This window comes from Anomalospiza imberbis, chromosome 6 (genome assembly GCF_031753505.1).
Source record: "Anomalospiza imberbis isolate Cuckoo-Finch-1a 21T00152 chromosome 6, ASM3175350v1, whole genome shotgun sequence".
Taxonomy (NCBI): domain Eukaryota; kingdom Metazoa; phylum Chordata; class Aves; order Passeriformes; family Viduidae; genus Anomalospiza; species Anomalospiza imberbis.
In genome coordinates, this window is record NC_089686.1 from 48077275 (window position 1) to 48097448 (window position 20174).

The 20174-nt window shown below is 42.3% G+C and overlaps 1 protein-coding gene and 1 long non-coding RNA gene across 5 annotated transcripts in view; one reads left to right on the plus strand and one right to left on the minus strand.

The window, feature by feature from the left end:
- OSBPL5 (oxysterol binding protein like 5) overlaps window positions 1–20174 on the minus strand; it is a 173884-nt gene that overhangs the window by 53755 nt on the left and 99955 nt on the right. For 3 of the 4 annotated variants that reach the window (XM_068193994.1, XM_068193992.1, XM_068193993.1), the window contains exons 2-4: window positions 7478–7634; window positions 1720–1793; window positions 602–664 (exon numbers count right to left, since the gene is read on the minus strand). In XM_068193994.1, coding sequence (XP_068050095.1) covers window positions 602–664; window positions 1720–1793; window positions 7478–7634 — 294 coding nt within the window. Of the gene's footprint in view, window positions 1–601; window positions 665–1719; window positions 1794–7477; window positions 7635–20174 lie in introns of those variants that run through there. The other variant, XM_068193995.1, reaches the window with a different exon arrangement.
- The window catches only part of LOC137476027 (uncharacterized), a 74092-nt gene continuing 61452 nt past the window's right edge, over window positions 7535–20174 (plus strand). The window contains exon 1 of the long non-coding RNA XR_011000201.1: window positions 7535–7657. This is a non-coding gene — a long non-coding RNA (uncharacterized lncRNA). The remainder of the gene's footprint in view (window positions 7658–20174) is intronic.

A 20174-nucleotide genomic window follows, 5' to 3' on the forward strand; every position in this document is an offset into this window, starting at 1 on the left:
TAGGCAAGTTGAGGTTTGGTGTTTTGGAGTCATATCTCTTTTTAGTTCACTGGTGTTTTAGAGCAATTTTGACTATTGCAAAACCAAAAGCTTGGGTTAGTGAAAGCAAAGCTCGTGTCCAGGTTCAGATCCCCATTTCTTTTTATTCACAGATCTGATGCAGCTGTTTTGTGCTGTGCATTTCCTCTTAGCTCTTCTTAACGACTGATCTTGGCACTCTCTAGGGGAGACCCACCAAAGGCTCCAAGGTGCACACAAAGCATGGCAGAAATCAAAGTGGGCACCCAAATCTTCTATGGGTGCTTCTCCTTTCAAAAACATACCTGTAGGAGACTGAATGGCAAGGAAGGCCCAGAGGGTGGGAAAACACAGGTGAGCCATGCTCTCACCCAGCAACCTCTCATAAATACAATCCTATTCCTACGTTCATACTGCATCTCAGAAATCAAACTCCCTTTTGGGTAGCATTTCAGTGCTCTAAGCTGTCCTGTCCAGACAAAGTCCTTCTTCTTTACCTTCCTAAGTCATTGGAAATTCAACACCACTCCATGTAAGGCGTGCAAAACATCTGGCTTTAAAACACAGCCCTGGATGCAGTTACCTGGTCCTTGGGTTTTTCCACTGCCAGGACAAGTGGGAGGCTGATTTTCCTTGAGGAACCTGCCTGAAAAAGCAAAACTAAGATTGGTTTGCAGCTTGCCAGGTTCCAGCAATAGCAGAGGACATGTACACAAGTCCTTGTTGCATACTCCCAAAGCTCCTCTCAATCATCCCTGTGCTGACCTCTGCCAGGGCATCCCAGCAGAACAGTCTGCAAGCTCCAGGCAAGCACAGAGAAATGCACTGGAAGATGCAGAGATTATTTTCATGTCTCACAAGAAATCACTTGTCTGCAGCTGTTTCTTTCATGCTATATTTTAATTTCAGCTGGTGCTACTTGCATTTTATAGCTTCATTGTTTAAAATAAATTTAGTTAAAAATTTATTAACTGGTCTCGCTTCTATTTCTAGTTACTCTCCAAAAACATGTTAGGGAGCTGCAGCCAAAAAAGCTGTACAAAAAGCTATATGAATCTCAAAGCCAGATCTCATTTATAAGGTTGATTCCATCTTTAGAGGAAATCAAACCCTGGCACTCTGAAACTCTTGATCTAGAAGCAGGTTTTGAGCAGTGAGATCCAGGGACTTTAGATTCAGTTTTACCTCTCCCTAACAGGCTGGATGGAAAAGTTATGTTCAGGAAATGTTGATTAGTTTGTCTTCCTCTTCTGTTACATCAATTCCCAGAGCTCTCTCCCAGGCTCTCCACTCACTGTTTCAGATGCTGTGCACAACACTAAATATTACAGTTTTCTTTTGCAAAACAATTAAGATTTATGATTGCCTTGCTGATCAGGAACAGCAGGAGACACCTCTGCTGACAAAATCAACCTTCCAACCATAATTATTCATATCTAATTACACTGCCAAATGAGGCACAAATAAACCAGGTTCTTCTGTGGGAGGTGAAATCAAGCCAGAGGAAAGTGCAGGCTTCCTTGTCATCCCAACCATGCAAAAACACTCATTTTCTTTCCCTCAAAATATGCACACACAGTTCCTGCAGAAACAGAGGGAGAGACTTTCTCAATGGCTTTTTAAAAAGCAGGGTAAGAACGATTAATAACATTCTGAGAAAAAATGAAAGCAAGACTGGGAATGGTCCCTATCCCAAAGTACCTTGCTAATGGAGTTTGGAGTCTGTGGTGTCTCATCCTTCAGTGATGATGGGCTGTTTCCTTCCACATCTTTTCCTGCAACAAAAAATTGTGATTCAAAACCAGGGAAACTCTGTGCAAAACCATGGCTCATCATGGCCTGAGAAGGGCTACTGCTATTGGCACACAAGGGAAGTTATCATGAGCAAGAGCAAGCACACCATAATCCCAGAGAGGAATCGTGTGGAATTTGAAATAGCCTCCATCCTCATGCTTGGGTAACAAGACTGCTGAAAAGTAAGGTCTCAAAACACCATGGAAAACCAGCATGAGAGTTACAAAGTCCAGCATTTGAAAGCTGGAAAAAGCCAGAAATAAGGTAGCTTATGCATCCTTAATCAGCTCCCTTCTGTGTCTGCATTATGATGCAGTCTTTAATTACATTACCACAGTCTGTTCTTTCCTTACATACTCCATGCCTTGTTCAGTGCAAATAATAAATGCAATTCAGTTAATAAGCAGCTATTCAATCCTCCTTGGTCAGTATCTGGCAACTATACACTGATGAACTTGATAGCATGCTTTGTTGGACAAATAATAACCATGATCACAAAATGTTACAGAAGACAGAAGAGTATCTAGGCATAATTAGTAAAACAAAATTAAAAAAACCCAACACACTTGCAGAAGATCAGTGTCTTCTGAACAAGTTATTTGTTAAAATAAGAAATATTTTAAGTTTATGAGCAGTAAATGAGTACTATGACATTTTCCAATTATTGTAGAAATATATAGTCACTACTCAAATATCCTAAACTTGCATACATTATATACTGGCATGAGTGTGTGTAGTCCTAGTCCAAGCAATAAAATGTAATAATCCTTTTGGCCACATGTAATCATGGCCTTGGAGTAAAAGAAACCATAGAGCTTCTATTAAAAAAAAAAAAAGCCAAAAAATAGAATCTGATGAGACTAGATTTTTAGTGCCAAGACAGTCATTGTTCACTAACTACAATGTCATTTTCTTCTCAGAATCACTGGCAATCGGAGCTTCAGAAAACAGGATGCAGTAAAGAACCACCAAGACAGCAAAACACAGTCCATTTGTAGCACACTGCAAACATGGGAACTGTTGAAAATGTTTCTAACACTGTGTGGGCCAGCCTTGGAAACACCACCAAATCCAAAACCGGCAAGGGAAATCCCCGATTCTCCCGAAGTCAGCAGACACTGTCATAGATGTGTCAGAACCATAATTTCTCCTGGAATTATCAGAGCAGCCTTTGAAGAAGCCAAGCACTGTTAGGAAAGCTGGCCACAGAAGCCCATGCTGACACAGGAGGCCTAGGAGACGAGGGACAGCACGTGTGCTGCTCATGTTGGGGAGCAGAATGGAGGAAAGTCCCATCCAGACACACAGGAAAGTGATGCCACAACACAGGACCCATATCTCTACCTACTTGCTTAGCTGTCACTCCTCCCCTGGAAACACTGAGCCCTAAATAATGCACTCAGAATCCTGATGTTTGTGGGCAGGAGGAAATTGAAAAAAAAAAAATCCCCGGTGGCCAGAGATTTGACAGTGCCTTTGGGCTACCATGACAAGTGGGATGGCCATAAGCACTGCTGTGCATGGATTAGAACCTGGATCTCCATACCTTTTCTTTCTCTTATGGCATTTTCAACTCTATAGCCCCTATTCTCCCTAAAAAAGGCAGAGGAGGATGGGTAAAAACTCATAAAGCCTTGTAGCTGCTGTATTTTTTTTCCCCATGAAGAGTTTTTTTCTGCACATGTATGGGATAGTAACATATGGTCTAAAAGTTCAAGTAAAGTTAATGGGAATCAGCTGCTGCCTGCTCCAAAGGAATGGTGTCTATTAGCACAACAAAATTCACATCCATTCCTTATTATGTCTCATTTCTTAAAGAATGCTTAACTCCAAGCTTGTAGCTGTACAAAAAGCCTGGATGTGAGACATTTCTGTGTTCTCTCAGTAATGCATTTAAATGGATTGGCACCTGAACAATGAGATTTTTCTCTGTTCTTGAGGTTTTGGACAATCCTGCTGAGAGAGCATAATGAGAAAAAAAGGAACATGCAACTGTCCATTCTTACTGTATCATTTACAAGGCATCATTAGGTACGTTCATAAAGCAACACCTACTAGTTTCTTATGCCAAATGCATTAAGTCTACTGGAAATTGTGAGGAAAAGGTTGTTTCTCAGAGGAGAGAATCCCTCTGAATCCCTCATCTTTCCTGTCTGTCTCAAGCAACCCTGCTGCAGCCATGCAGAAGGAGAGGGCCAGCCCTTGTTTGGAAAGCAAACTTCATAGGAACGATGTAGAAGTTTCTCAAAAATCCACGCACACAGCTGAGTGCACAGAAAGCTCAGAAGTGAGAGTCTCACCCAGAGCACAACAGACACAGCCACCTCGAGAAAATAAAAAGGAAACCACAGAAAAACATACGAGGGCTAAACAAGAACTGGCTATAGAAAGTAAAGCATCTATCTCCCTAATCAAGAAAACAGAATGCCCACAATAGAGAGATGAACCTTGCAATTTAAAGTGCTGGCTGCCACCAGGGCACACAAAGAAGGATCCTCCACAAAGTAGCCCAAAAATTCTGCACCAAATAACAAAAAGCATTTTGGGAAGAGAATCAGTAGTGCTTATGGAAACAGCCTTCATCCCATTGTGAAGAAAACTGCCAACTCTCCAGTTTTGTAGCTAGAGAGTAGAATTAGTGATACTTTCTTTTTATCCATTATTGTCATGCACAGGGGAACTAAATATTTAGTTCCTTTTCAGAACAGTAACCATTCCTTTTCTTTGGTTTTCTTCTGGGCATCAATCCTACAGGTGCATTTGCCTTTCCCCTTTATAAAGAATGATACAGCAAGCATGACTGATAAACTCCAAGAGGAAATACAAGCTCTGATGTGTGACAAAGCTACTGAAAATAAAATCGATTTCTGCTGTAAGTATCAGCCATGTGACCCAGAGTGAACATTGGAAATGTAGTTCTGTGTATCTTTCACAGGAAAATTCCCATATTCATGAAAGTACATCTCTTAGGATGCAAATAAGCCAATCTAAATTTTTATTTAAAGATTTTGTATGATCTTGCAGCCTAATCAAAAAGACAGATCCTGTAAAAATTCTTATACCAATAAATGTCCTAACCTCTGAAATAGAAAACAGAGAAAGGTTGTCTCTCCTCATGGCTAAGTGAAAGACAGCCATGAACAAGGAACAAGAATTCATGCCCCTCTAATTTGTGAGCTCCCTATAAAAAGAAAGTATTTTATTCAAATTTCTCTCAGTTACAAGAATCATTAGCACTTTTGTATGCAAGCAAAAAGCAAGACGTCCAAAGTGCTATTTCAGATAGTGCCCTCTGCATTTCTCATATGTTTCCTTTAAAAAAAATTAATTCTCTTGCTGAACTGCATCTCCACAGTGTAGGTCTCCTGAGGTGTAAAGTCTGTCACTCCCTTCTCTCTGAAATATGTATTTGCACACCTTCATTGTTGGAGGGTGAATCCTAGGTGATGGTGCAGTGAGAGCTGCAGCTCCAGCACATCACAACCCACTGAGTTCCAGACAGGAAATCACTGGGCTTTGCTGACCACTGCATCCACTCAACACAACCAGCCCAGGGCTCACATAAGGGAAACTTGCTGGGCTCAGGCAGCAAAACACAGACCACTGGAAAAGCCTCAAGAACTGAAAGCTCATGTAAAACAACAGAGAAAAATAGAGAACAGAGAAATATGGGATGCAGCTTATAGACACAGAGCTGTGGCTTATCGATGGTGATAGCAGCATTGTTCAGAGGAGCAGGAGAAGGTAGGGAAAAGCACACAAGGCTCAGAGGAAAACAAGGCAGAAGCAAAGGAGTGAAAGCAGAGCCTGCCATAGGAAATGGCAGCTGAACATGAAGAATAACAGGCCCTTCTTGCAGGAAATACGAGAAAAACAAAGAGACAAGGCAGCTCCACGGGGACTGGAAAAGAAATGAAAGAGAAGTAAGGAGGAGGAAATAAAAGAGGAGTAAGGATAGACAAAACCCCAGACTCCCTGCAAGAAATCCCCTGATTGAAGCAGTAAATGATATTTGTTTAAAAGGGATATTCTCTCCTTTGCAGATCCTTTAGACTATGCTTTTCCTTTGCAATACTAAGGGCTACAGCCCTCACTGGCACCAGTGCTGGAGGTTTCCTGGGAGAACTGTGCAGCAGAACAGAAGATCCATCATGGCTCAAGGCACTTGCTCTGCTGAGCCCAGCAAAGGCTGCCAGCAGGGATCAAGGAGCAACAAGGTGATGGGGGAAGCTGAGGAAGAGAAAAATTCTTCCAGCCACCTCCTCCACACTGAAACCCTCAACTTTCCCTGGTTTCTAAAATATTACAGCACTGAAAAATAACTGTGAGGGAGTCAGCAACTTTTTTTAGCCTTGAAAATGCTGGTAAAGACTGAAGAAAGAACTGGGCAAACTCTAAGATATGGCTCTCCATCACCTCAAACAAGGGGAAACAAATACAAGCTGGAAAAAGAGCCCTTCAGCTCCCAAGGATAGCAGAAGTGAGCTATTTATTTGGCACATGTTTGTACAAACTGTACTTATGGGCAGTCAGCTGTTCAGAAGTCCCTCCAGGTTTGAAATGTATGAGATTTTAGGTGTCCCATTTTAAATTGTTTTCAATTTGATTACTGAAAGGGTGCTGAAGCTTCCAGCTGCCTCAGTGACAGCCAGGATTAGTCAGCATTGCTGAAAATAGGCTCCCCACTGCCTTAAAGCAGTCAGTCACAAACAAAATACCTGCAAAATCAGAGGTCCTTGAAACCTTTGCACTTAAAGACAATTAGCTCAGGAAGCCCAGACCTGGTTCTGGGCTCCATCTGCAAAGCCCAGAGAGTCTGTTGGGTGCTACATCTATATGAGCACTGAAACCTTTTGACAGATGCTGTGTTCTTTCTCCAGATATCAGTGTTTTGAGACCTCACAGGTGCTGTGAGATCTGACTATTTACAACTGACATGGCAGCTGCAGATGACAGCGCTACAAACTTGTGACTGCCCCCTGAAGCACTTGTTTACAGACTGGAACAGAAGAATTGTCTGTAGACTGCAGTCAAGGGAAGACTTCAATGTTTACTGTGAGCAACAAATTCTGAAACAATAAAATGAGCTCTTTTTCCTTCAAGAAAGGTGCTAGGAAATTCAAAGCTAAAAAAAAAATGTAAAGAGAACGCTTAAAGCTAGTCTGCCATTCATTGCAACCCGTCAAGATTCCTAGTACTTGTAGTGCTTGTAGATATTTACAGAACATTAACCACAGAAATTTTGCTCTTGTGATATTTATTCTGGGCTCTAAATCTGAACAGGGAAACCTGCCATTAAATATCTGCAAATGGGGACAGTAAATTTTAAGTCCAGCGCTTAGGGTGAAAAACATCAAGTGACTTGAAGTGGATGTGCCTGAAAACATTATAGTAATTTTTTTAAATGTAAGGCCATGCAGCATTCAAACAGTTACAAACCCCAATTCTCATGCCCTCCATTCCCACTTAATGCCATGGCAATGGAAAATAGCAGCATCATGGAAGCAGCACTGTCTGGGATCCAGTACTGCTGTGTTGCAGCAGCTTCGCTCATATTCTCTTTCACATTCTTGTTTCTCTGTTTCCTGGCAGCATGCTGAGATATCTACTTGCAGTCAGGCACCTGAGGCATGCTACTTTCTGCACTGTCACAGCAGAAACCAACCTGGGCTGAGCGGGTAGATGTCGTTGTCGGCCCCAAAGAACAGATTGCGCGTCAGCTTGCGAGGATCGACCTTCTGAGGAGTGGATGAGGCCGGACAGAGGGAGAACCTGCGACGAAGAAAGTTCTCCTCCTTCATGGCATGAGCTGTGGGGGTTTTCTGAAAAAGAAAGATTGATTACAGTTAATTTCAAGACACGGGAAATCAAAGTTTTCTCACCTAGATGGCTCCGCTGCTTCAAAGCCACCTAATCCTCTGCAGTGTGCCAGATCTTTTTATGTCAGAAGGACAGGCAGGGAAAAAAAAATACATTAATTTGAAGCTACAATTACTGATTTGTTGACTCTCAGTATTTGTAAACTGTAGGGAAGCAGGACACTGCTTCTCAGTGACTATAACACTGTATAACAGTGCAGTGTAATAGGCAGCACTGTATAATAAATAATAATAAAGCAGTATAATAAACAGCACTGTATAATAGGCAGTATAACATCTTCCTGTCTACAAGGATCTATCAGGATAATAGCTGCTCACTAGGTCCATTCAGTGTCTAACATTCAGTACACAGTGCCTGAAACTCTTTTTTTTTTTTTTTTAAGGCTTTTGAGTCTCATAAATGCAACTCCATTGGTGTCCGCAGAGTTACACCACCTCCACACAAATCAACATTAATCTGAGCTGAGGAAGACCAGCTGCACTGGCTGCAGGGAACAGCAAGAGATCACACCAGTCACTCCCACCCTTATTTCCTATTTACAGCACATATAAATGATTTTGGTTTTTAAAAATGGCATTAAGATGAGCCTTGCAGTTTGATCAGTAAGGTAACCACTGCTTCTCTGTGAGGGCAAAGACCAGCATTTGTGTCCCCAAAAGCCTCTCTGCATCCCTGTACTGGTGGTACTTTGCTCTTTACCACTGCTTGGCTAACGCATTAGACCATCCTGGCTGGAATTAAAGGGTTTTTTTATACCCATCCAACAAGCAGTTCTTTCTTACCCTTTACAAACAGATACTATGACTGTCTCCTAGCCGAGTTACAGGCTTTATTCTCTCCCCACATGCAGCCAGAGGCAGGGCTCTGGATAGCAGTAAGAAGTGTTAACCCAGCCTTTGGTGGGCATCCCTCACCACAAGGTCTGCTGCTTCTCTGGTGGACAGTTACTGAGGTAAGGAAAACCCTTTAAGGATAGTACACATTTTCTGAAAAGCACCTCCACATTTTCCCATCTCTCTCAGGTTACTGGGAAAACAAAGAAGAAAAGGTTGCCCAGGGTCACAGTGCAGTTTGTAAGGGCAGGACCTACATGCTCCTAAGGTGATCCTCATGGCACAGGTGGGAAATGGGCTGATAACAGGCTAGAAGACCCTGCCCTATCCTTCCTGCTCCCAAGACAACCCCTGTGCTTGTGCTGCCCAAATGCCCCAATTTCATGGGGAACCTTCAAAAGCCTTTTGGAGCTCAGCCTTCACAGCCAAGACACCACATGAGGGGATGCCACGAATGTGTCCCAGTGTGAGGAACTCCCCTCCTGTGTTTCATCTGGGCTCTCTACCTCCACCTCTCCTGCCATTCCCGGTAGATGTCAGGCCCAATGTTTCATGCTTTGCAATTTTTAAAAATTTATTTGCCCAGCAGGCTGCATCAGCTTTATAAACTAGCTGCTGTGTAGAAGGCAAGAGAGAATATGCTCCTTCTTTCTTGCAAGAGAAGGCCTCAGTGCCCAAGAGCTTAATTTGGTCTACACCAGGCTGGACTCCAGCAATGCACATGGGTTACCAAAACCACTTTGAGCAGCAGGTCTTTCTGAACCCAGCTCACCATGGGATGTGTGAAACATCAGGGTCTGTAACATCCAACAACAGGCTGATGGGTAGCAGGCTAGCCTCCTGCCAATTCAATGGGCCAGGAAACTGCCCTGCAAACATAACCAGGCTCAAAACGTCCTCAGGTTGCCACTGTGGCCAACAGCATCTCCGAGGCAGCAGGTAACATAGCTAACTTAGCAATGTAAATAAACCTCTGTTTGCTTAGAAATTCTTGGCTGCATACAGCTGGGTGGGGAAAAGGTGCAAAACCTGACTGCTAACTTTAAAAAAAGAAAGGAGAGGGGGGAGGAAAATACAGCCAGCTATGTGTCTGAAAGCAAAATATTTAAAAATAATCCAGGTCTAAATAGCTGGCTTTGGAATGCTAACAGTGAGCTATTTTTTGTCCTTGTTCTCAGAAAGGCAGTCTCAACTCTCTACCTCTATAACTGCTTGTAAGTGGCTCAAAACAAAAGCAGATGAGTGGGATATTTTCCCCAAAAAGCAGGGACCTGGTGAGGCTGTGCCAGTCATGCAGGAAGGTGTTCAGAAATCCCAGACCCACCCAGTGGAAGCAGGCTGGAGAACAGGTTACAAACATAAAACATCCATCCATCAGCTCTTATGCCCTGACAGGGAAACAGAAAGGCTGTGTCCATCATCATTTTGCCTCAGCAATACCATGAGCCTTGTCAGTGAAGAACTGCCAGCCAGTTCACACTGATGTCAGCAGCAAAACCCCAAAACACTTTTTTTTTTCAACTGTTGCTCTATTTACTATGCAGAGAGACCAATACACTGATGTTTTGCTCACTTACTATTTCACACTATTTAACCACAGGATAATTGTCAGAATGACTGTGCTGATGCTCTCTCATTCCCACAGTTATTTAAGCCACCAGCTTGATGGCAGAAAAAAATCTGGATGCCTTGTTCAACTGGGAACAGACAGTAACAAAGGAAAAAGACTTTTCTTAGTTCTGGCTCTTGTCTTACATATCTTCATACAAACTTGTGGCAGCAGCTCATCGCTTTTTGACCACACAAATCAATTTGAGTAAGTTTCTCTTAACTGGTGCTTTTTGGCAGAAGACCCCAGTGACTGAAGCTCCCTGAGAAGCAGCAGCAGAGACACGTCTGTCTGTCAGTCACACACACACACAATCATGCAACACACGATGCTACCAGTATGGTGTTTTCTGGCTTGTTCTTCAAAGATATCTACATAAGAGATATATGACCCTAATCCAGGCAGGCTCTTACGTAGCACAAAATCACAAAACCAGACTTTTTTTCTGTTGTATTTTGGGTTTTCTTAATACATCAGACTTTTTACCTTGTCTGGAGAAAATGTAGTTTGCATTATTAAGATTCTACAATAAACCTAAAATATTTGGTTTGGTTTCCAAAAAAATCACTATGTGTCTGCATCTGTATCCACCCTGTTTCATCCTCCCTCCCAGCCCCTTTAGTACCATTTGAAAATGTCTCGGAACTCCAGCAGACATTAGAAAACTTGAAAATATTATTTTCTTAAAAGTTGTATCTTCTTAAAAGATCAATGGTTAAAGAAAGGAGGGAAACTGTAAAGCTGTCCTCTGAACCCAGCTATTGCCAAATATCAGTGAACCCAACACAAGCAACAAATCCATAAGAAATTGAGGCCTCATTAGCTCACTTACTCAGAGAACTACTTCTTATATCTGTCCATAAAGGTCTGACTGCTCAAGCTGGCTTCAAATAACATAAAGTCATGAGAGCTCTAGGGGAAGATGAACAGTAGATGCTAGGGACAATTTTCCAAATGGATGTAACAGGAAAGTGGGAGCTCTGTTCATTGCTTTTCACAAGAGGTCTCTTTAGACACGTAAATAATCCAGAAAACATACAAAAATTCAGTGCTGATGAAGTATCTGGTAAGAAACAAGCAACAATAGAAGATGGGCTTCTAGACATGAGAGATTTAGGGCCTCAGATCTTTCATGGTTGATTTGAAGAAAACACTGCTGTTCTGAAACCCAAATCTACTTCTAAATCAGTATTTTGGAAACTGCTTCAGGATATGGCATATGCTTCAGGGAAACCAGTTCTGTGGGGGCTGATGAAATAGAAAGAAGGTAAAGATCAAAATTAGGCCAGAATTGCAGAAGGCCAAAAATTGCCATTCTGTTGCCAAACCACTTATGTAACACAAGGCAAGAAATGTCACCCACTGCTACAGCATTCCCTCCCAGTCCATCAGATGAGATAAAGAATTGACCTAGAAAGACAACATGTCTTAATTTGAAGATGCCAACTAGTGCAGAATCCATACACTCGCTTAGGAAAATAACCACATAATGAAAAACCTTCACTCTAGCTCCTGCATGAATTTACCTGGTTGTTAGTCTTGGTAGATTAAAGTGCCCTGAAGTTTGCAGCTCAGGTCATTTCTGTCCTTCCATTCTGTGCTCTTGATCATAAAAATGAAGGAAAGGTAGTACAGAGAGTATTGACAGAGCCACTAAACACAGTCCTTTTCAGGATTGCTCCTTTTAGGTTGACAGCTCTCTAAGCAGTAATGGGCTATTAAATATGAGCTGTTCACCAGAGCTTAAAAAGGAATAAATAATTCAGCAGGAAGAAATACATTTCTTACTAACCCTGTCTTTGAGACCTCTTTATCTTTTAAAAATGGAAAATACAACAGAAGAGAAGTCTATGGCAAACTCCCATGAAGCACAGGACAAATGAAAGTAGTGTACTCAACGGGCTGCAACAGCACAATGGGACTTTCCCTCCCAGGTGGCTTCAGGAACAGCCTACGAAGAGCAATGGGGCAAGAATAAAAGTTACTTTATCAGCAATTCTCGTGGCTGCTATTAAAGCAAATGGGAACTGCAAGTGCCCTCCTCTTCTGGGACTGGACCCATTTTGGATGAAGGCGGTGAGTACAACACCTAAAGATGATCACTGTTGGTGCAGAGATGCCTTTCACACACACCTGTTCTGCATCCTGGCCATTTTGTGCTTGCTGGGAAGATAGTGGAAGCTTTCAGCATCAGGCTTGAAGCTTCTGGGAAAGGAATTTTCCTGGCTACCTCTTGAAATTTTCAAAGTTCCTGATATATAATTACCACAGAGCTAAACACTGTGCAGATATTATGTTGTCCGTACCCACTGCAAACTTGTGGGTAGGTTGGTTTGCTTACTCTCATTTCCAGCATTTTAAAATAGATTGGAAATATGTACTTCTCTATAAATAGTTAATTAGGGGTTTTATGTAGTCAGGAAGGCTGTGCTAGTTAGAGGGGGCTCTTAATTATTCAAAGCTTGTTTCCAACAACCTTCTCTTTTTCTGGTCACTAAGTATTTCCCAGAAATTAAATTAAATCGCATTTTGTATTCAAAGCAGTCATTCACTCCTAAACCTGCAACAATAGGGAAAATTAGATCTAAAGATACTGACATTTCCTAATCCAATTAACCCTGAGGAGGTAAAAAATTTTGTGAATGAAATGAGAAGGAAAATTGTTAGCAGATACATATCTAGTGATTACAGTTCTAAGTATTAATAAGGAAAAACAGCAGCACAGATCCTCAATAAAAGTAAATTATTAGTTCAGTGGTGTGCTGGTGATTTACAACAGCTGAAGAACCACAATAAATTCAGGAAGTCTGTGAAATCTGTTTTTGAAAGCTATTCCCAAAAATGCCTATTAGTAAGATAGATAATTGGACAACCAACCCCCTAGTAACAGTTAAATAAAACCTGATACAGTGAAAAGCGACTGTGTAGGCAATGTTTTTCTCTACCTAATTCATGTTTGTTGATTAGAAAATGGCAAAATACACATTTTGCATCTGATACTGAATATTTGGGATCTTGGGCTGTTAGTTGGAACCTGAAGCAATGGAGCTTCAGAGCATGTGTGAGCTATTCTCTATTCCCTTAACTATTTAGGGTCAGCTATTTCTCTGTGGTGCAGGCAAGAGCACCTTTCCTCACCAGTGGTACTGCAGGAGTGCTCTGATTTTATGCATTGCCATATCCTCTGCTGCATGCCACACTACTCAGCTTGACAATCAGCCCAGGCTGGAAAATCAAGTAACCTAGGTTGCTAAAGACACCCATCTGCAACCAAGGGATGGGCTTTGTTAAGATTATATGCAACAGATTTCTCTCAGCTGCTTTGGCAAGCTCAGGAACACGGCTGGTTTGTCCCTACCATCTAACTCAAAGCCCACATGTCCTGCAGAGTCCTTAGAGCTGCCTCCCTCGTGCTGTTTTTGTGGAAGTTGCCTGCCACAGCTACCCCAGCAATCTGCCCCTGCTTTCTCTGAGAACAGAAGAACAACCTCTTTCTATCACTCCCTGCCTTTTCCTGCAATGGGCAGGGAAATTCACATAGTAATCAGGAGACAGAACTACTTCCTCCCTTAATTCTCTGTAAAACATCTTGATTAATGTTTTCTTTGTATACACCAGAACATTTCCAGCTTCAGGCACACCAGCAGCACTCAGATGCATAATCTTCTTACTACTAATCTCTCTCTACGGTGAACATTAAATACAAAGACTACAAACAGAACAACTGCAGGCAAAACCAGGCCCTGAATGCCTGCACTGAGAAAAAAGCATCCCAGGTCATTGCTCTGGGGATCCCTATCTAAATTTCAAGGTAGGGTCACACAGGGCGGAACATTTTTATTTGACGTGTAGGAAAACTTCATCTTCAGAATCATCTCTGGTTTGGATAAACATCTGTGAGCAAACACTAGCCCATCACTAAAGCCATGTTGTGTTGGGGAAAGGGATCACTGCAACCTTATGGCTCAGAAAAGGGCACTGCAATAAGCACTACCTACACAATCCTTGTGTGGTTTGTTTTTTTCCTTAAAACAGCAGCAACTGACTCAGTAAATATTGCACTGGCGATTTCTTCTAGCTAAGAATATCGAGTGGGTTGCTGAAATGAATGCTTAATGATTTTTACATCCACCTCCTCTGCCCTTTAAACTGTAAATTGATTGTTATGCAAAGGCTATTAATTTAACAAAGCATATTACATTTCCCACTAGCACTGAGGAGCTTCTCCTGACTTAGAATTTCACTGGTCTTTCCCCTTGTTAACTGAATAGATCATACCTCACTTGCTGTAATTACAACTAGTACATCTACATTAATTATTTCCTTGGTAATGGGAGGTGCATGCGGAATTGAAGGCCTAACCCACATTACCAGAAGGATGAGAAAGTCTCCAGCAGTCAGTGAAAAATAGGAGTGAGAACCTTTCCTGCAGATCTTTTTATCTTAGTCCCTCACTTTATTTTCAGTAAATCATATTTTGCATAATCTCCTTTAGCCCCCAGTTCCTGAATACATCTCAATTCAATATAGCTCATGCAAAAGCATTTTCTTGAAGCACCAATCTATGCAGGAAGGTGAGGTGCTTGCTTGGAATCCTCTTCAACCCTTAATCCCATATTCTAATATTTTCCACTGAAGAAATAAATCACACCTGTTAAGTATATACCAAGCACCTTATCCATCTTACTGAACTTTTATTTAAAGCTTGCCATTATTTGCTACTGATATCTCTCATCAGCATTCTTCTAAGCAGGAAAAGAAGTAAAAACTCAGATTAGCAAAGACTTCTCACCAAAATATAATGTACAGCCAAGCATGTGTGCAGCATATAGGAAGAAATGTGCAATCTCAGATCTGCATCTCCTGATGCAGTTTTCATAACAAACTAGCCAAAAAATTCCCGTAAGGATCCACTTTGAGATAAACTCAGGAAACCAGATCTCTGCCTCTAAATTTCAGTTCATCTAGAAATACTTCCATACATCTTTAATTAAAAGTTTCACAGAGGTGACACAAGCATTCCCAGCTGCTTCTCAGCAGTGAACTCAGGAGGCTCTTAGAGACACAGTTAACACAAATTCAAGGTATAAGCACAACTTGGGCACATACACACAAACAACCCTTAAGCTAGATAGCATGGACTACAAGGAAGGCATGCAAGGCAGGCTAGAAATGGTACCTGAGAAATCAAACAACCACCACATGGCCAATTCATTCTGAAATCTGCTGGAGCCTGCTACTTGTTCAGGTAAGCAGATATAAGGCACCACCACACCTCACTTGCAGTACAGATGAGTCTTGAATCCCTGCTGCTTGTGTTGGAAGTATGGGCACAGCTCCTGGGCAGCACACAGTGATTTGGCAGTGCATGTCCAGGTCAAAAGGCAAGATTCCCTTTGACTTCCATGGGCATGAGGCTCAGGCACAGAGACATAGCACAACGTTAGGGACTAAAAAACAGTGTTGAAAGTTTTGTACTAGTTAAGGAAATAAGCACTCACTTATTAATTTCAATATAAGTATTAGGCCTAAAGATGAAAAAACTGGACATATAACTCAAAAGCACATTTCAAGTGCTCTGCTTCCTTTTTTTGTGGTTATTGATATCAACAGCTCATCTACCAGTGACAGTTTTCATTTGAGGCCTGCTGTGAACACATCTCCAAGCCCGGGCATTTCAGGGAGCAAGTCTCTGAGTCCCATGAACAGTATTAATGGCGAACCACATCCACCTTTGACACATTGAGCTTTCCAGTAATTATCCATAACTCACACAGTACATGCTGCTTGAGGAATGGCTATCCCACATCCTCCCATACCCTGAAGTTTTCATGTGTGCTGTTAGCAATACCCTCCAATGACCTCCCACACGATTCTTTTAAACTGTAGCTGTTCTAAGAGAACAGCTTTCTAATAACCCTTTTTTTCTAGAGCTACCTCAGGGGTGAGAGACCTCAGGCTGTGGTAAGGGCCACCCTGATGGATTCACCACAACAGCCTTTGGGAAGAGGCAGCTCAGTCCCACACAGGACCTGCCATCCCCACTCGTGCAGGGGCTGACAGGATTTTGGAGAAACTCAGGCAGTGAGATATGGTAGCAGGTACACAGAAACACAAATAAGACAGTAACTTAGCTATTGGAAATTTAAAGCCATGACAAAACCACTTTGGTTTGGACAGGGGCACAGTTACATCATTTGCAAGCAGGCCACATCTTCAAGGTCAGTTCTTGCCTTGATGTTTTTCTTTGAAAAGAACGTATTAAAGAGCATCATTACTACCTCATCCTGCTAAATCCCATAATGACAACATATCCCCTTTTAATGGAAGGATCCTACTTTTAATGACATTTTTAATAACCCAAATGACTGCAAGCCTCACTAATGGCTTTCTGTGATATCCACCTCAGCCTTTACACAGTTAAGTCTAGAAAAGATTATGCCTTGGGGCTACATTCCCACCACACAACTGCTAGGAAATACCAAGTTAATTTGAAAACCCGCTTTCATGCTTGAGAGGGTCCTTCTGGCACTATTCCCTTGTTTGTGAAATATTGCCCCCATGTAACAAAGTAAACCAGAATCAATATCTACCCCAAGTCTGTTGAGCCATTCCCAGACTTGGGCTCCAAGGGGAACTTTGACACAGCATTAAGGCAAACGTAATGGCAGGAAAGGATGTTTACAGACCATCTTACAAGACAGAAAACAAGTGCTGTTCAATACCACAAAGATTCAGTTCCAGAATATGCCATGAGCATCCACTGTCCCAAAGAATTTTAGATTAGAAGTGTATTTCTACCTTGACATCTTGTATGACCACAAATTATATTTCCACCCAATGGCTCTAACCCCAAGCCTACTAAATTATAGCTGACCTGGCTCACCTACTTCTGAAAAACAGGTTAATGACGGGGAAATGACAACATCCTGTGGGGCTCTAATCATGCTGAATTTTCCACTCCTCTATTTTCTTGTTTCTCCTATCAGATTCAGACAGGATCTCTAAATCTCAGGGGCCTTCATAAGGATGGCTGAATAAACATGACCAAATAAATTTTAAGGAAGTGCATCTATTTTTGAAGAGATCCTTATATGCCCCTGTTCAGCTTCTCAGACTGTAGTATACCAAGATATGTTGTACAGTGGTTTAAATTTAGAATCCACCTATACTTCCTCTGATATAGCCACTCTCTCTGAAATTCTTCAGGAAATTAATATACTGAGTATCTTTGCATAAACCTCAATATTTCTCAGAAACGAGAGCATCCAGCTCTTCTCCTTCAGCAATAGTTAAAAGTCAGTACTGCAGTTATTTTGGTCCTAGATTTTTAATTAAAAATCTCTGCAGGAGGAGGGGAACTAGACAACTCACAAAGAGCATGCAGGGTGGGATTTATGCTGTGTTAAATAAGCCCAAAGGACTCAAACTGTGCAAAGGCTGATTGAGCATACACGATGAAACCCACTCTCAGCCTCAGTTCTCAAGATGAAAACCCTTCTGTGCCCACCCCAGTCTCTCCTTCTCTCCCAGTTTAGCTCACACAGTGAAAACAAGCAGACAGGATAAACTCTTTGCATGGTGGTTTTCCTTCAGTTCAGCCACAGGGAGTTTTAGGCACACAGGTGGATGAGCACACCCATGTCATACATATTTAACAGTGTATTTGTCTTTGCCCATCTCTCCTTCTACTTGTTCAACTAAAACTATCCCAGTATTTTTGCCAGTGACTACTCTGCTACTCATACAATTGTGCCACTACCAGGTGCAGCATACTGGACATAAGCAAGACTGAAACTGAGTTATCAGCCATAAGCTAAAGCCCTGGAGAATCGGGACTCCCAGGCTTGTGGGCAGCAAACCTAACAATACAGCTCTTGACACAGACAACAAATCTGAAAGCTGTGGAATTCAGGAATAGGACTCTTCTCATCACTTTAAAGCTAACCTATACTGACACCAGCTTCTTTTTTGTCACTGAATGGAAAGATCCAGGCAAAAAAATCCAAACTGAAGCAATAGGATAGCTCAGCTACAAACCCTCCTGGCCATGAGCGCTGGCAACTGGAAATACAAGGGAGGTCAAAATCAGCCCTGCCTGGAGAGCTGGGGGCTCCCAGCTGGGGAGGGTAAGGGAAGCCCTCACCACACAGCAAAACACCAACACAAGGATGTGTGTGCCACAGGGGAGGGAGGAGAGCTCAAAGGAGGATATGGAGAACAAGGGCCACCTGCAGACCCCGCTTCTATAGATTTATAGATCACACTGACTGTCAGCAGCTCCATGCCAAAAGCAAAAATGTGGCTTTAAGCAAACATAAATCCCTGCCACCCACACAAATGTGAGCTGAAGTCTGACCCAAAAGGAAGATCAGATCCTCAGTGTCCAGACTGGCCTTGTCTGAAAGGAAGCCAAACACAATGCAGCCAGTTCACAGCATTTGCTTTATCGCAGTGCTAAGAGCAGCTATACAATGCTTTCCAATAAAGGACACAGCAATTTATCACAGCGACAGGAGTTAGCAGGAAACACTTCCATTATCTCTGCTATGGAAAGGAAGTGACAAAGAGAACGCCTAAAAGGTGACAGACAGTTTTTATGAGGCCAGACTTCAGACCCTCTCAGGGCTGACCAGCTCTTGTTATCCATACCAGGAAAAAAAGGATAGGCTTCAGCTATGTGGGTCTCATACAACAGGAGGGAGCTGCCACACTGACTTCTCAAGACAAACCAAAATGAATGAAATTATCTGTGCTCTGTCAGATCCTCGGGCTATGTAAATCAGGGAAGTTTTGTGGCTTCCTTAGCAGGGAGATGCTGACTGACAGTGGGTAGTGCATGGCTGAGCATCCAGCTGGTAGAACAGAGGCAATGTCAAGAGACCAGCAGTGCTGTAAAGAGAGGACAGAGAGCAAGAGCCCATGATGCTTCCTGGCAACTATTTGGTTTATTTCAGAAAAGCAGGCTTCAAAGTGGTTGCTGCCTACAAGCTCCAAACACAGAAGAATTTATAAACAAAAGAGTCCTGATGGGAAAGATTTGAAAAGTTTGGGAGGGCAACAGGGGAAAGAATAAACAAATATCTCTTAAATGAAGTAAGGAAGCACTTAAAATGGCAGAAGGCAAATGGTCTGTGCAGACTTTGTGGTGCCTCTAAAAGGTACAAAATCTTTAACATCCCATGGCTGTGCACATGTACCAAATTCCCCTACAGGGCACAAACACAGGCTGCTATTACTGCCAGTAACAAACACTATTGCTCAGCCATTAGCAATCAGGAGGCACAGCAACCCACAGTGTTAGGAGCTGTACAAACACATAACAAATAATTGCCTCTGCCTCTAAAAGCATATTGGGTTTCTATCATCTCAAGCAGCACTTGGACCCAAATGTATTTGCTAAACAGCAACGGACCACAACAGCTAATGTCTGAGTGAAGCAGAGAAAACTAAAGAGTGTAACATTTTAATGTCTTCCCCTTGATCAGGTCAGCTCATTCAGTGCCTTTCACAGCAAAACTAATCTCCACTGCACTCATCTCTTCATCTTTAGAGAAATGTATAAACACAGATATTAACAGCTTCGCTCCTCAGACACCAGTAATGAGACTGCTGTAAGGACAACCGGGCCTTTTATAATGAACAATTTCCTATCTGGTTAAAAGTGGAGGCGAGCACACTAATAAAAGAAGCTTTCCAAAACTGCTCAGGAGTGGATTCTGCAGACTCCTGTGGGAGTGGGGCCAAGCTGAAACTGCCTCTGTCTGTCAATCTCACATAAACTGTCCTGACTGCAAACCATGCTGCCAAGAGATGCAGGCAAGGACCTGTCTGATGTCTCTGCCTCTCCTGGCAGGACTGCCAATGTTGCTGGACTCTTGAAGGAGAAAGTTCAGCTGTTGACAGCTTGCAGTTCCCACCCGATGCAAACAGAACAGACAAAACCTGAGTCAGCTCAGGGAAAGAAGTAATGTAACCCAGCAAAAGGACTCCCACAGATCACTTTCCTCCTAGAAAGAGGCAGCAAAGACCAGGGCGAG